The following is a 14,876-nucleotide window of genomic DNA, read 5'->3' as shown; positions in this document are numbered from 1 at the left end:
TAGCTACCATCGACTCGCAACCGGAAGTCGGCCATGTCCTAAACCCCACCTTATTACCTACCCTAGGGTGCAACCTAAATAGTGCACTTTATTTTCAGACCGGCGCCATTTAGGATACAGCCCATGGTAACTTAATAATAATAAATAATAATAATAATAATAATAAAAAAAAAAAATAATAGTATTCACATCATGATTTTATTATTAAAGGAAAATAAAATAAATAAAAAAAATTTTCTTTTAAAAATTTTTTTTAAAAGACAAGCGCTTTATTTGACGCTGATTAATCACGTGACACGATTAACAACCCGGAAGTCATAATGAGTACTTCGTTTTTTATTTGATATTAAACTATATAAATGGTGTAGCTACTTTTAATGAAGCGTAATCATCACTTTTTTAATAATGTGTGTTTAATAAAGCTGGTTAAAAAAAAAAATCTATAGCATGACTAGTGCAAGAAAAGAGGGTGGAGGATGGCAGCAGCTCAGGGGCAGTAGAAGTCCCATTTCTGGAAAATAAATAAATACATATAAACGTTCACAGTATTTCTCGTCAGCCAAAAAAAAAATCCAGAATGAATACATGTACAGTGTCCAACACACACATTTGTTTTGACCTCCACCTCCGCCGGCATCAGAGCATGGGTCTCTTCGACGATGCTGCTGGGGAAATGGCCGAGCCGAGCTTCCTGCTCGCCGTAGTACGATCCCTGGACCTGTTGCACAGACGTATATGTTTCTTGTCCCCCCACAAAGTATTAAAAACATACATCTGCTACTGTGGATCCCCTAAAGCAGATTATTGCATGGTCTACAGTTAATCCAAGATAGGCTACACTGATCAGGCATAACATCATGACCACCTGTCTAACATTGTGTTGGTCCCCCTTTTGCTAACAAACATTCCTGACCCATCGAGCATTAACATCTTCAGCAATATGAGCTACAGGAGTTCGTCTGTTAAATCGGACCACACGGACCAGCCTTCACTCCCCACATCATTACAGAGCCTCGGCCGCCCATTACCCTGTCGCCGTGTTTGCAGTTGCCTGACCCAGTCGTCTAGACGTCACAATCTGGCCTTCGTCAAATTCGCTCAGATCCTTACACTTGCCCATTTTCCTGCTTCTAACACGTCAACTTTGAGGACAAAATGTTCACTTGCTGACTAATAAATATATCCACACAATAACAGGTGCCATGATAAAGAGATAATCAGTGTTATTCACTCATCAGTCATAATGTTATGCCCGATCGGTGTATTCATTAATGAGTTTCTAAGTCTAAATGTCGTGCAAAGTGTTACAATTGTAAAAACTTACACTGCCCGACCAAAAGAGGTTGCCTTGGTCCTTTAGCATGGCGTAGACATAGACAAGTTGGCCTTGGTGGATGGGAATGAAGCGACAGTCCTGAGGATAATAATCCTGGATAGCTCTGGCAATAAGAATAGGATCTGGAGGGGGACAGAAATGACTTCATATTAGACACTTAAAGAAAAAGGTCCACCCTGAAACACATTAAATAATTCCATATAAAAAAATCTGTCTTATTTTTCTTTTTGTTGATGGTTTAAAAGTTAGGTGTTGGAGCCCCACGATCGTCACAGGAAGACAAGAAGATTGACTACTATTATGAAAGAGAATTGATGGTAGGAAACCATTTAACCAAAGTGACAAATTCTTTGATTAAATGGTTCTCAATTTATCATTGAAAGATTCATTTACAGCAAAATAAATATGGTAAAGATCATGTATTGATTATAAAGATTAATGTACAAGTTGTTTATTGTTGAATTATTTGCTTAATAACCCACAATTAAACTGAAAAGCAACATTTCTGCTACCAAAAAAGATCCAAACTCAAAATATACAGTAACATTAAACCTACCAAACATAGCGTATACCCATTAAAAAACTTTAAACCCATGCAAAAGTATTAACACCTGGCAGAAATACCATTCAACTACAACTACAAATAATTATGCTACCCATTTTTACTCACGACTACATTCTGCATCAGCACACAGCTTCTTATCTGAGAGTTTTGGCATCTGTCGTCCAGCCTGTGTGTCTAAAGGCAGCAGGCCACACAAAACTAAGAGCAGTGCCCAGATACTTGAATTTCTCTTCATGGTTAATATGGTAGGAATGGAGTAGGGGTTCAGGGTAAAAGAGCTGTGTTCAGAAGAAGGAATCCAGTAAAAGCCAGCCTTCACACCACTCCCACCAGCTACTGCAAACAAACACAGAGTGGAATGATGGTCAAATGTGCTTCTGGGAAGAGAAATGCATGACTGGCAGCAAAGATGTAGTCAGGGGCTGTATTCACAAAGCATTCTTAGGTTAAACGTGTTTCTTGATTGGCTGGTACTGGACAATTCAATATTCATTTTAAAAGGTTAATCCTAAAATCCTAAAATAATTTCTTAAAAAAAAAAAATTCTAACATGTATTCAAATATACAACATGAATGGCTCATACACAGGTATTCAAATAAAACCCCATTGCACAATGATCACAATAAAAAAAGATATATATGCAAATGTTTTGTACATACAAACTATGAAGGACACCATGGACACATTGTGTAGTCACAAGGAGTAAAATGTTCAGCAGGAGTGGTGTGATGTATCCTGATGCAGGAGCCACAGAGCAGTTTGTACTGAGGTAAAATATGCAAGAGCTGAGAGCAGGAAGTAGCCAAGAAGAGTTCGACAGGCTTCTGCTTGTGTACAGATATTCAGCACACTCACACTACTGTAGTCAGGTGGTCTGCTCATGCTACGTCAAGGCCCAAACAACTGAGCATCCCACAGGGTAGAAAATAAACAGATGGATTCCTAGTGGGACTTCGTCTAGATGGTTAGTTGGAAACACATTGGAAATGCATAGAATCCATTTGAAGAGGATTCAAGACGATGTTAATGGCAATCTCATTATATATATATATATATATATATATATATATATATGTATATATATATATTGTAACACCTCCAGGAAACTTTCTAAAATATTTAAACCAGCCTGAATACATTTAACACCCATGATTAAGATCACATTTTCCCTCTATTCTGATGTTTGAAGTAACATTAACTAAACTTCTTTGACTCATAGCTGCCTGATTGGTTAATAAATGAGCAGGTGTGCAGGTGCTGCTAATGAAAAACAAGGCAGGTGAGCACACACTATATATTGAATATAACTGAAATAGTGCAAATGCCAATCATAGTCCTTAATTTGACCACATTATGAAGGCGTGAACCAACAGGACTGGTTCAATTTATGGCTTAACAGTGTGATTTCATCACCTGAAGTGGAAAAACGCCCCACCTTTTTTTTTTTTTTGCATCACCAGGTTCATACCCTCCTACCTGTTGAAAACATGAGCAGAAGGTGGAGCTTGGGTGTTAACCACAGAGCTTTGACTCCAAGGAAACCACCAGTGCCTCCCTTGAGCAATACATGAGAGCAGCAAAGCAGGAACTTGCCAGGTAAGAAAAACACAAACTAGGATTTGATTTGCTGTTAAAATCTATAATGTTCTTACTTCTAAATAAAAATTCGAGGCTAATCAGAAGCTGTTGTGTTGATGTGATGTGACCATCAAGGCTGATGTTAGTTGGAGTGAAACCATAATAGTCTAAAGCGAAGAAAGTATCACCTAGGTGATATCAGGGTCCAGGAAATAAGCCTTGAGGTTCTAAATATGATCTGCTCATAGCCTGCTTCCTTAATTGAATGGTGAAGTGGTTCAAAGGAAAGCATTTTTCAAACTATTCGGATGGTCAGCTGTGTAACAATCGCTCGGTTTCTGTCCGAGTGGCACAAGCTGTAAAAGGCATGGACCACTTTCAGAAACACAAAACCAGTCTGGCAGACTTGAAAGACTCCTGGAATGTGAAGGAAACACTACAGCTTTTGTTATTTTTTTCCCTTCACAAAAGCAGTCAATAGACAGGCCCTGGGGATTTTTTGTAAAACATTCTTTCTCAGGTGTTGCAGAGTGAAACAAATCTATTTCTGTATGCGGTATCGGTTTCAGAGTTAAGATAATTATCACTAAATCTTTGTGTGTTTTTGTGTTACCAGGGTTTTTTGATTGCTGCCTACCAAATCCACAATGAAGACCTTCTTGACAACTGAGACCTGAAGATGTTGATTTACTTTTCACATCCTAACCAAAACTGAGGTTGGAACCCACAAACTGCGCTAATGATCTCGACACGAAAGGAAAGTCTGAATTCACCCAGTTTGGATGATTCATTCTTTCCCTTCACCTCATCGACCCCTATCGCCCGGCATCGCATAATGGGCCCAGGGGTCGGAGCAAACCACCTGCTAGCGTCCCACGTCGATCATGAGAACAGCTCAACTATGCTGGAGAAGGATCTCATCCTGGCAGCGGAGGTGGGCCAAGCTCTTCTGGAGAGGAACGAAGAGCTGGAAGCTCATCTGGAACAGATGAGACGAGACAAAGAGGTCGGGTTTCCTTTACTGACTGTGCTGTTATGCAAAACCAGCCTTTGATTTAAAGTTCCTGGTTCGAGCCGCGTGAAACTTCGATTTCCAAAGCCACAGTTGTGGTGCAGTTCTTTGGACTGACTGGAGTTATTGCTTAGTAGTATGTTAAATTATACACTCTATTAGGGTATACAATTTCAGTAGGGTAGTCGAGACCAAAAATGGTAGAAAGGTCATTTTTTTGTAATGAAAACTGCGCAGTCATTTCTGTAGGCGTGAAATAAATATCCAGATTGTTAGACAGGAATTAACAGTAATGGGTGGCTACACCTTATTACACCTACCACAACAACCTACCTTTATGTAAAATGAACAATTGCATGACTGTACTGTATTAGCTTCATTGTGTCACTATAAATTAGCACCTGAATTGCTACACCGAGCTAGGCATGATTCATATACTCCTATCAAAAGGGTTTAAAAGTATGAAAGATGGAATGGTGTCCATATGTCTATACAAATATTCATATCCACCTCATGCTAAGTAGAACAACAAAAGACTAGAAAGCAACCTAGATAGTTTACTGGCTTGTTTACAGTTAGCAAACTCAGTGCTGGATGCTAAAAACAAATCCGTGGTCATAAGTACGGTATGTGATTTTTGAGCATTGCATCCCACATTTAGTCACAATTCACTCATATAATTTCCTCGACTCTTCTGGGAAGATGTTCCACTAGATTTTGGATTGTGCTTATGGATATTTGTGTTCATCAGCCACAAGGGTGTTACGAAAGGCAGGTACTGATGTAGGTGAGGAGGCCTGGGATGCAGTCAGCGTTCACATTCATCCCAAAAGTGTTCAGTAGGGATGAGATCAGAGCTCTATAGCAGACCACTCAAGATCTTCCTCTCCAAAGCATGTAAAACATCTTCAAGGAGCTCACTTTGTGCACAGGGGCATCACTATGCTGGAACAGGTTTGGGTTTCCAAGTTCAAGTGAATGCAAAATTCTATTAAAGCGCCATCTAAAGGCATCCTGTACAATTGAGTGCCTTCAGTTTTGTGGTAAAAGTTTAAAAAAGAAACATATAGCAGGAAAGGTCAGGTGACCCAATACATTTGGAAATGTAGTGTATACTTGCTACTTGAACAATTTTAGACACAGATATATTTCATGTACTTGACTTAATAAATGGACAAATGGTCAGACTTAACAATTAAGTGAGGAAAGACAAAAAACACATTTGGAAATACAATGGAAATTGTATTGGACAGAATGAAGAGTGTCCTGGCGTAACCCTGTGGGTCTCTACTGAATATTTGTTGCCTTCTATTTGATGCCATATTAATGTATGTATACCATTAAGGACCAATAGAACACTTATGTGCTAATGGGTTACTTATTTGTATCTACTGGAAGCCAGTAGGGACTATTAGGACACCATTAAGCATCCGGATTCCCATAAGTTGCTACATGGGTGTCTTTGATGAGAATGATTTCATGATGCACACAAACACAGTACACAAATGGTTTGGGAATGGTTTCAAATGGGTGACAGCTGATGGCTTGGGATGATCTTTGTAGTGGAAACCTTTAGACTTTGTTATGGTTCGATTGTTGATTTGATTAGATTTTTACAGCAGGGACCATAAAGTTCTCAGTCCTGAAGGCTGACATAAAGGTGCAGAACCTTTTCCTAGATCTTTATAGAAATTGTCATTTAATATAAACTGTACAAGCCCTATGATGTTTGAATGACTGTTACTATAGAAATGGCTTAGCTGCTATTCTAGAAAATTGGTCAACACCTTCAGACCAGTCAAAACAATGCTGTTGTAATAAGAGTCATGTGAGTCATCAAATACCATCTTCCTACAGCTTTGCAAGCTTGTTGAGCTTTACAGAAACTCATAAAGTGGAACGAATTTTACGTTTCCTTATAAGCGTGAATAATAAGAATGTGGTATGTGTGTTTACAGGCTTTGCAGCAGGAGAAGCATACGCTTCAGAGACGCCTGGAGGTATGGGAAATGGAGGCCGGGCTGCGGGAGGCCGAGCTCCAGGCTGATATCACCTCACTACGACAACAGTTGGACCAGAAACATAGCCAGGTAGTTAGAAGAGTACGACCACCACAAGATGCCTTGATACCCTTTAATCTGTGCTTTACCATCTGTGGATTTATCTTCATTTTGGCAACTCTGTCTATAACAGGGTCAAGACAGACGTCGTGAAGAAAGCGAGCAGCTTACACAACTGTCCAATCACAACCAGAAGCTGGTGGAGCAGCTGGCTGAGGTGACCAATCAGACATCTTGAAAGTGTTTGTTTATACCTTGTGGTGGTCTAAAATTAGAATGCGCCCATATGATTAATGCTACACGATTCTCATTATCTGTCCATCTCTTACTTCCAGGCAGTGTCGCTGGAGCACTCTCTACGCCTCGAGCTTCGCTCTCTAAGGGAGGACATGGAGGACACTAGTTTGAGCAGATCAATAAGCTCTGCTCGGCTGGACAGCATGCAAGCAGAGGTACTGTATGCACAGACTTAGTAGAGGAGGATTCGGAATCCACACACATTTCAACAAACGGATATGAAGGACTGATTTTTGATTTATACCTGGACCAAATATGAGAATTTCAAAACAGAACCGCAAACTTGGAAGACACAAACATTTGGAAGAAGTGACCACGAAATAGAAAAAACACAACAGGAATTTCTTCAACACTGCCACAAACCAAAAAAAAGAAAAAACACCATATCAAATTCAGCAACAAAACATCAAAATTAAAAAATATGGAATGACCTGAAAATGATGCTTGTTGATGCTTGTGTCTGATCCAGAAATAATAACATGGGAACAGAAATAAAACCATGAGAAATACTTAAATACTGGGTCCTTGCAGTATGACTTATCGCACAATAACAAACATTTCCTTATTTAACAGAATCGAGTTCTTAAAGAGCGTTGCTCCAACATCGACAAGCAGCTGAAGTCATCAGAAGAGGATATCGAGAGGATGAGGATTGAGAGGGATGGAATGCGTGCGAGACTCCTTGAACTCCAGACCGACCTGAAAGAAAAGGAGGCTGAGGTAAGGAAGGATGGATGGATAGACAGACGGTCTGTCTGACTGACTGTCTGACGGATTGACTGACTGATTATTTGACTGACTGACTAACTGATGGTTTGACTGACTGACTGACTGATGGTCTGATTGACGGTCTGTAAGACTGACTGATGGTTTGACGGTCTGACTGTCTGGTTGACTGACGGACTGACTAACTGACGGTCTGTATGACTGACTGGTGGTCTGTATGACTGATGGTCTGACTATCTGATTGACTGACTGACTGACTGATGGTCTGACTGACGGTTTGACTGACTGACTGAAGATCTGACCAACAGACTGATACAATGTGATGTGAATGTAGTAGTGCAGTTCAGAATAGATACTGCTGATGCAAGAGCAGACTTGAGATGAACTGAGGTGACCAGTGTAACAGGGAATAAAAAATGACAATAAAATGGCAGTGCATGTGGCCATGAATACTGAAAAAGCAGAAGATCCACCGGCATTGGTTATATTTATTATAATAAATGGCATCGTAAACCTTTCAAGCTGTGATGCATTAGATGGGGTTCGTAGGAACAGAGTCCATATTTGCTGACCTCCCTCTCCAAAAAACTTCCTCTTTTGTGAGCAGTAGATTACCACTAATGTTCACCTTGGCAAGAAAATTTAAAGCAAGTGACTTCGGTGTCTCAGATTAAATTGGACTGTCTGTGGCTTTTTGCACAGCTGGAGCAGCACCAGAGCGAGGCATTCCAGTTACGCACCATGAATCGGAGCCTCCAGCAAAAAATCCAGGTGCTTGGAGAAGAAGCCAGTCTCGAAGAGGTTACATGCTTTCCCCTGTCCCTCCAAAGCGAACTGCAACAGTCACAGGTAGTTGTGTGTGTGTGTTTAAATACAAAATGCAGTTTTTAAATGATGATTTAATTTATCAAGGGGAAGTCCAAATCGCTATCCAAATTTGCTTAGTAATATGTGAAAAAGTAATTACCCCCTAAACCTAATAACTGGATCTGCCACCCTTGTTGGAAACAACCACAATCAAGCATTTGTGATAACTGGCAATGAGTCTATCAGGTTGCTGTACAGGAATTTTGGCCCAGTCTTCTTTGCAGAATTGTTTGAATTCTGCCACAGTGGAGGGTTTTTTAACACGATCCGCCTGTTCAAGGTTCATGTGGCATCTTAATCGGATTGTCTAAACCAAAACCTTCATTTTGGGATTTTTGAGGTGAAATTTGTGGTGTGTTTTGGATCATTGTCCTGCTCACAAGTGTGCTTCAGCTTGAGGTCATGAACTGGACATAAATAAATGTTCTCCTTCAGGATTTTTTGGTAGAGCGCAAAATAGAATTTTATGCAAAGCAGCCCCAGACCTGCCACGCTACCACTTCCAAAAGCTGTGTTAGTTTTACGCCAAATGTGACAGGATGCACACCTTCCAAAAATGTAAAGTTTTGTCTCATTAGTCCATAGAATATGTACCCAAAAGTGTTGGGGATATCAAGATGGTTTTTGGCAAATGTGAGCCTTTGTGCTCTTTATGGTCAAGAGTGGCCTTCACCTTGGAACTCTCCCAAAGATGCCTTTTTTGCCCAGATGTTTTCACAGCACTGTGTGTGTGTGTGTGTGTGTGTGTGTGTGTGTGTGTGTGTGTGTGTGTGTGTGCGTGTGCACATTTATACATACTTGAGGTAAATTGGGGTATGTCAGGTCTAGTGTCATACTAGTTCCTATATTCTCTATTAGTAATTCTAACCCCAACCCTGGTGCTTTATTCCACATAAGAAACTGAAGCTTGTTGCTGAAAAACCTTACAACACTTTACCAAAACAGTACAAAATCACTGACACTGGAGACTCCTTCCATACATCTTCAATATGATTTGTTAGGATCATTTTATAATAAAAAGGCACTACAAATTTTTCTAAACCAGTGCCCCAGCAGGGGTGCAGCTGCACATTTTGCTAAAAGGTATGCAAGATCATGGTTGGTGCCTCCAATCCCCCTGCCAAAAAAAAAAAGGGGTAAATACAAGAATAAATACACTGCATGCAACAGCGCCCCCTCATGTGCAGTGACCCTAAGCACTGCATACCCCATTTTTGTGCTTTGGGCCCACGGTGAAACTTCTTGCAAAGGTATTAGAGGTTTGCTAGCTACAGAGCTTCAGTTATGACCGAATACACTGAAAAGCTTTTTATTTTGGTCAAAACCGTACAAAGAATACAGTAAAAGCCATCAGAGTTTTAGAGCAAGTGGTGAACCTTTGAGTCTGGTTCCTCTCCAGGTTTCTTCCTCATGCCATCTCAGGGAGTTTTTCCTTGCTGCTGTCACCACTGGCTCGCTCATCAGGGACATTCTTTTATACAACCTTATAACCACTTTATCTGTCTAAAGCTGCTTTGAAACAATGTCTATTGTAAAAAGCGAGACACAAAAAAATGAATTGAATACTTGTGCAAGCTATTGTAATATTTAGTTTTATGCTGACAGTCATGTGACCTGCCCATTTTTTTGTAATTGCGATTAGGTATAATTGTAATTGGGTATAATTTATTTAATTATTTGTATTATAAGCAATGAAGATGAATGTTCTATACTAATGACTGGAAGGTTGTAATATTCAGCCTTGGAGCTGCTACTGTTGAGTTCTAAACCCTCAATTTCTGATCTTCTGGATTTGCTGGATTTATATATATTTTTTTTTTCGTCCCTTGAAATCGATGTTGTTTGCAAAATCAAAAGGTTTCCTCCACTGATCCTACTGAATGTTGTTTGGTTCAACAGGACAGAGAAAGCATCTTGGCCCATTCTGATATCCTGCAGGAGAAGGAGGAGGAGATTGACAGGCTTAAGAAAGAGGTTGGTCCACTTTTTGTCAATAATTTGCCAGTGAGCACCGACTGACAACTGAAACCTCTATGGACATCTATTAAACTGTCAGTTGTCCACTTTAGTTGATTCAGGTCTTGCATCTTAAATTTGCCCCAATTTGTTATAGATATTCTTTTAACAATGGGTTGCCACAAATAACAGACAATAGAAAAAACAACAGCAGGAAAAAATAAGACACCATCAGAGAAAATGTTTCCATTATAAATGCTATTATCACACATCAGCTATTAACCACTGAAACTATAACCGAAACGTTTCATGTTGTTTTGTTATACACATCATTAATTTATAATCAAAATAAAACTTTCATTGTCAATTGATGCTTAATTATTACTTAATAGTCCCTAATAGTCCACTATACACAAACAAGTTGTTCAAGTTGCTGGTAGTTTTTTATTTCGTCCATAATGGAATCCACTAGACAAATGCCACCAGCAGAGGGCAGCAAACTCCTAAAAGATACTCACCATTACAATTTCCATTAAAATCAATGCAAATTCTATGAAGATTTCTATTGGTTTTTCCAACAAGGTATTTTGAGGCTAAGAGAAATATTCTGAGGTGTTCTGACCTCTCCGTATTTTAAGTTTGTGCAGCCACAATGGATTAGTTCAATCGATTCCTGTCTCAGTAATATTAAAATATAATAGTTCGGTCACTGGAGTAGCCACAAAATATAGATCCGGTGAAACGTAAATATTGGTTCCACTGATGCTTTCCTTAAAAACCCAAAAAAAACATATATAACAAAACTACCTCAAAGCACTTCATACTCACCAAGATCACACTCTTCTATCACTGTTCTGCTTATCCATCCATCTCTAAAGGTGTAAGGAAGACATTTTTTAAGACTTTCTGCCAAGGTGGTAGTATGAACTTTTCCTTAATGTCTGAACAACTCATGAGCAGCCCTCAAATGATATCAGAGGACCTACTTTTTCAAAAGGACGAAAAAAAAAATCGCAGTGCTTTTCTAGCTCTTTTCGCTACAAATTTTAGACTTTTCTTAGTATGCGAACTAATAAATCAGCTTTGTTTATTGATTTATGTCCATCTGGATAAAGATGTCTGCCATATAGCTCAAATATAACTGTACATTTTGACCAATTGTTCATGCGTTATCTTTTCACCAGTATAGAACTTTGCCAAACAAAACAATCGATACGAAGGTGGCCTTGAATCCTCATTTCTCCACGGCTACTATGTTTTTCATGTTCATGTTCCATGCTTTTAAAAGTTTTCCTGAATGCATTTTTTTTTTTTTGTAGCTGAAGTCCAGCCAGGACGAATTGGCAGCGCTACGAAAAGAACTCGAGCAGTTCCATAGCGATCCCAGCAAACGACCGTACAGGTAAAAGATCGCCTTGAAAAATCCCCACGATTTTGTTCATATCAATCTTCAGATTGTTTTAACTCTTTGTAAATCATATGAGAAAAAGAAATGGCACGACTCAAAATCACTTTGAGCGAGACTCCTTCTCATGCTATCCTGTCTCTCATGGCTCATTTGTCAATCTCGAGCAAGATTTTCAGGAATGTCTAGAAAACAAAACACTGACTTGCTACGCGTAGTTTGAATCGATGGCGATTTGAGATAAAGTTGTTTGTAATGATAATGGGTGTTAACTGACTTTCCCAACGTGCTTGTTTCGTCAACACAGTGCCCTGGAGGAAGAGCTGGAATCCGCGCGCCAGGAGCGCGACACCCTCAACCAGCAGCTCCTGAACACCATCAGGCACAAGGTGGCGCTCTCTCAGGAAGTCGAATCGTGGCAGGTGTGGAAACTTGTTCTCCAATACCACTTTTACTATTTTAATTCACAAGGAAGACGTTTAAATGATATGCAGTAGCAGTGTTTATTTACTTACCAAGAGCTTGTAACCGGTTCAGAAAGAATTGAGTAATTTAATGTTGAAATGTTGGTTTCGTCCTTGTTTTTCAATAGATCAAAATGGTAAAATGTACACATTCATTAATCTATCAACCAAACATATTGAAAATATGTTTCACATAAATCTCTCTCTCTCACTCTAAAAGGCACTGAGGGTTAAATAGTATGTTCCTGTCACTTTTTGTTTAGTACAATAATCAGAATATAGGTCATGCTTTCATAACCAGATTGGACTACTACTAAAAATGATTCATGGGGTGGCAAGAGGGGGGCATGAGTATTATAAGGGGTGGCAAAACTGGAGCATGGTTCTTGTGGATTCAATATATATTTATATATATTTTATAAAGACTGATGTGTGATTTGATTTGACCTGAACCTGAAATCTGGACTTAAATTGAAGGAGATGGTAACATTTTCTGTTTTACTCAAATCGTCACATCTTTATTGAAGCGCCGCTGCTGTAAATTGGAGGAAACTGATTACATTTATATTTTATACAAGTTCCGGGGTGGCATATGGGGTGGCAATGCTTTTTCTAAGGATAGCAGTTGCCACTCCATGCCACCCTGCTACTGCCACTTGCTCCTGATTAAACCCATGCTTTTGTTGAAGGGTTAAACTCAAGAACCATAAAGATTTAGACTGTACTTTATATAAACAGTCAGTGGCAATGGTTTTTGCAACAGATATGTCTTTAAGTTTTAATCCGTGTACATTTGATAACCTCAACAATAACATTCGGTGCCTCCCGGATGAGAACAGGTTTCCTTTTGACTCTGGTTTCTTTGAAGGTTTCTTCCTCATACCATCTCGGGGAGTTTTCCTTGCCAACTGGTTCACTCATTGGGCATAACAATTCGTAGGGACAAATATCGAAATCTAAATTTTATTTACTTAATCTATTTTTGGAAAGCTGCTTTGTTTGCAATGTTTGTTGATTCAAAGTGTTGTAGTAGAAATGTATTGAAAATAATTAAATAAATAAAGCTCAGGTGAAATCTTTTTACATGGTCAGTTGGACCTGCATTATACTCCACATTGACTCTGATGTCCTGCATGACAATTTAAACCTTATTAGTAACCGGTCTGTGGGTCAATTGGTACCGGGCCGCACAGAAAGAATACATAACTTACATTATTTCGTTTTATTCATTATCTGATTCTAAACAATGTTTTATTTTGGAAAATTACCAGATTCTCTCTGCCACATCTGTCTATGACTCACTCTTGATGCATGTTAAGATACTTGACTAGGTCACATGTCTTACCTCCATCTTCTACCTTCTTAAAGGTGCTTCTCCGGCCTCTAACACATAATTCATAATACATTACCGCTAAATTGAAACCCCCAAGCGAGCAAAATGAACAAAAAACAACACCGTGGATTCACATTTATTATTATATTTAGAAAATACCATTTTTTTATGCCGGTCATATCGTTTTATTTTGTTGTATTTATCACACTTTAAAGGCCGGTCAATGAAAATATTGTCCGACATAAATTCGGTCCATGGCGCAAAAATGGATGGGGACTCGTCTACTAATCTAGTGATTGGGCAGATTTTTGTTTTCCTTTTCTCAAACTCTCTCTCAGATTTCCTGCTTTTATCATTTTTTTTATTTATTAATTCATTGAATGGCAACATTGAACGTCAATGTTTTTTTTCTCCTATTTGATCTCATCCTGGTTTTCTTGATTGATCGTGATTAAATATTTGAATCAATTGACAGCCCTATTTTCTTTTTTATAAACTTTATATCGTTTGTTCTGTCTTCATACATTTTATTTATTGTTGATAATTATACATTTTTATAATGATGATGATGATGATGATGATTATTAGCAGCAGTAATTAGTAAAGGTAATTATCAACCATTAATTAAACGCTGCTCTCCAAATTTTACATTATCTTCAACAATACAAAGGCAAAAAAATGTATTAAAGATGGCCGCATACCGGCTCATTTTCAAACAACTCGCATGCTCTCATGTCCCGCCCAGGTTAAACAGCAGACCATGACCTGTGTAACTCTTTAGTTTTTGTTTTCCATCCTGGTACATTGTCACATCTATAGATAAGCAGATACGGGTTACCATGATGTCATTCTCGAGACTGTGTTTTTAATCATGTTTTCTTTTGTCTTTCGTCCAGGAGGACATGCGACTGGTGATCTCTCAGCAGGTACAGCTACAGGTACAAGAACGGGAGAAGAAGAAAGAGACGGAGAAGATGGAGTCTCCCCTGCAAAGAAACATTCGCAAAAACAGATCTTTCCGTTTACCAAGAGAGGAGGGGAAAAAGAGTTTCTTTTCTTCTCTGTTTGGTGGGGAATAAAAAAAAAAAGTTGGCGAAAAAACACTTGTGGCAAAACTACAGAAAGGAAGAGGATGCTAAACTACTGAAAAGGACCAATGAAAAAAAAAAAAAAGCATCTCTGAGTAATTATTTTGTTCAGGATTGTAAATAATACGAAGGAGACTAAACATAGTGTATACAATGGCATGACATTCATGCATATTTATTTTGTCTAG

At 38.9% G+C, this 14,876-nt stretch overlaps 2 protein-coding genes across 2 annotated transcripts; one reads left to right on the top strand and one right to left on the bottom strand.

Annotated features, from left to right (window-relative positions):
- Positions 1–315: 315 nt before the first annotated feature.
- On the bottom strand, positions 316–3,091 carry mia (MIA SH3 domain containing). The gene is made up of 5 exons (XM_046839815.1): positions 2,562–3,091; positions 2,007–2,237; positions 1,325–1,458; positions 608–718; positions 316–511 (listed from the first exon to the last, which is right to left on the bottom strand). Exons 1-5 carry the CDS (start codon positions 2,578–2,580, stop codon positions 488–490), a joined length of 519 nt encoding a protein of 172 aa, XP_046695771.1. The 5' UTR covers positions 2,581–3,091; the 3' UTR covers positions 316–487.
- A 262-nt stretch (positions 3,092–3,353) lies between these two features.
- bicdl2 (BICD family like cargo adaptor 2) lies at positions 3,354–14,865 on the top strand. The gene is made up of 11 exons (XM_046839810.1): positions 3,354–3,498; positions 4,097–4,486; positions 6,451–6,582; positions 6,686–6,769; positions 6,888–7,004; positions 7,423–7,569; positions 8,278–8,424; positions 10,342–10,416; positions 11,718–11,800; positions 12,111–12,225; positions 14,497–14,865. Exons 2-11 carry the CDS (start codon positions 4,220–4,222, stop codon positions 14,677–14,679), a joined length of 1,350 nt encoding a protein of 449 aa, XP_046695766.1. The 5' UTR covers positions 3,354–3,498; positions 4,097–4,219; the 3' UTR covers positions 14,680–14,865.
- Positions 14,866–14,876: the final 11 nt, after the last annotated feature.

This window comes from Silurus meridionalis, chromosome 25 (assembly GCF_014805685.1).
Source record: "Silurus meridionalis isolate SWU-2019-XX chromosome 25, ASM1480568v1, whole genome shotgun sequence".
NCBI lineage: Eukaryota > Metazoa > Chordata > Actinopteri > Siluriformes > Siluridae > Silurus > Silurus meridionalis.
Note: the sequence above shows the minus strand (reverse complement) of the source record. Positions and strands in the feature narration are given on the sequence as shown.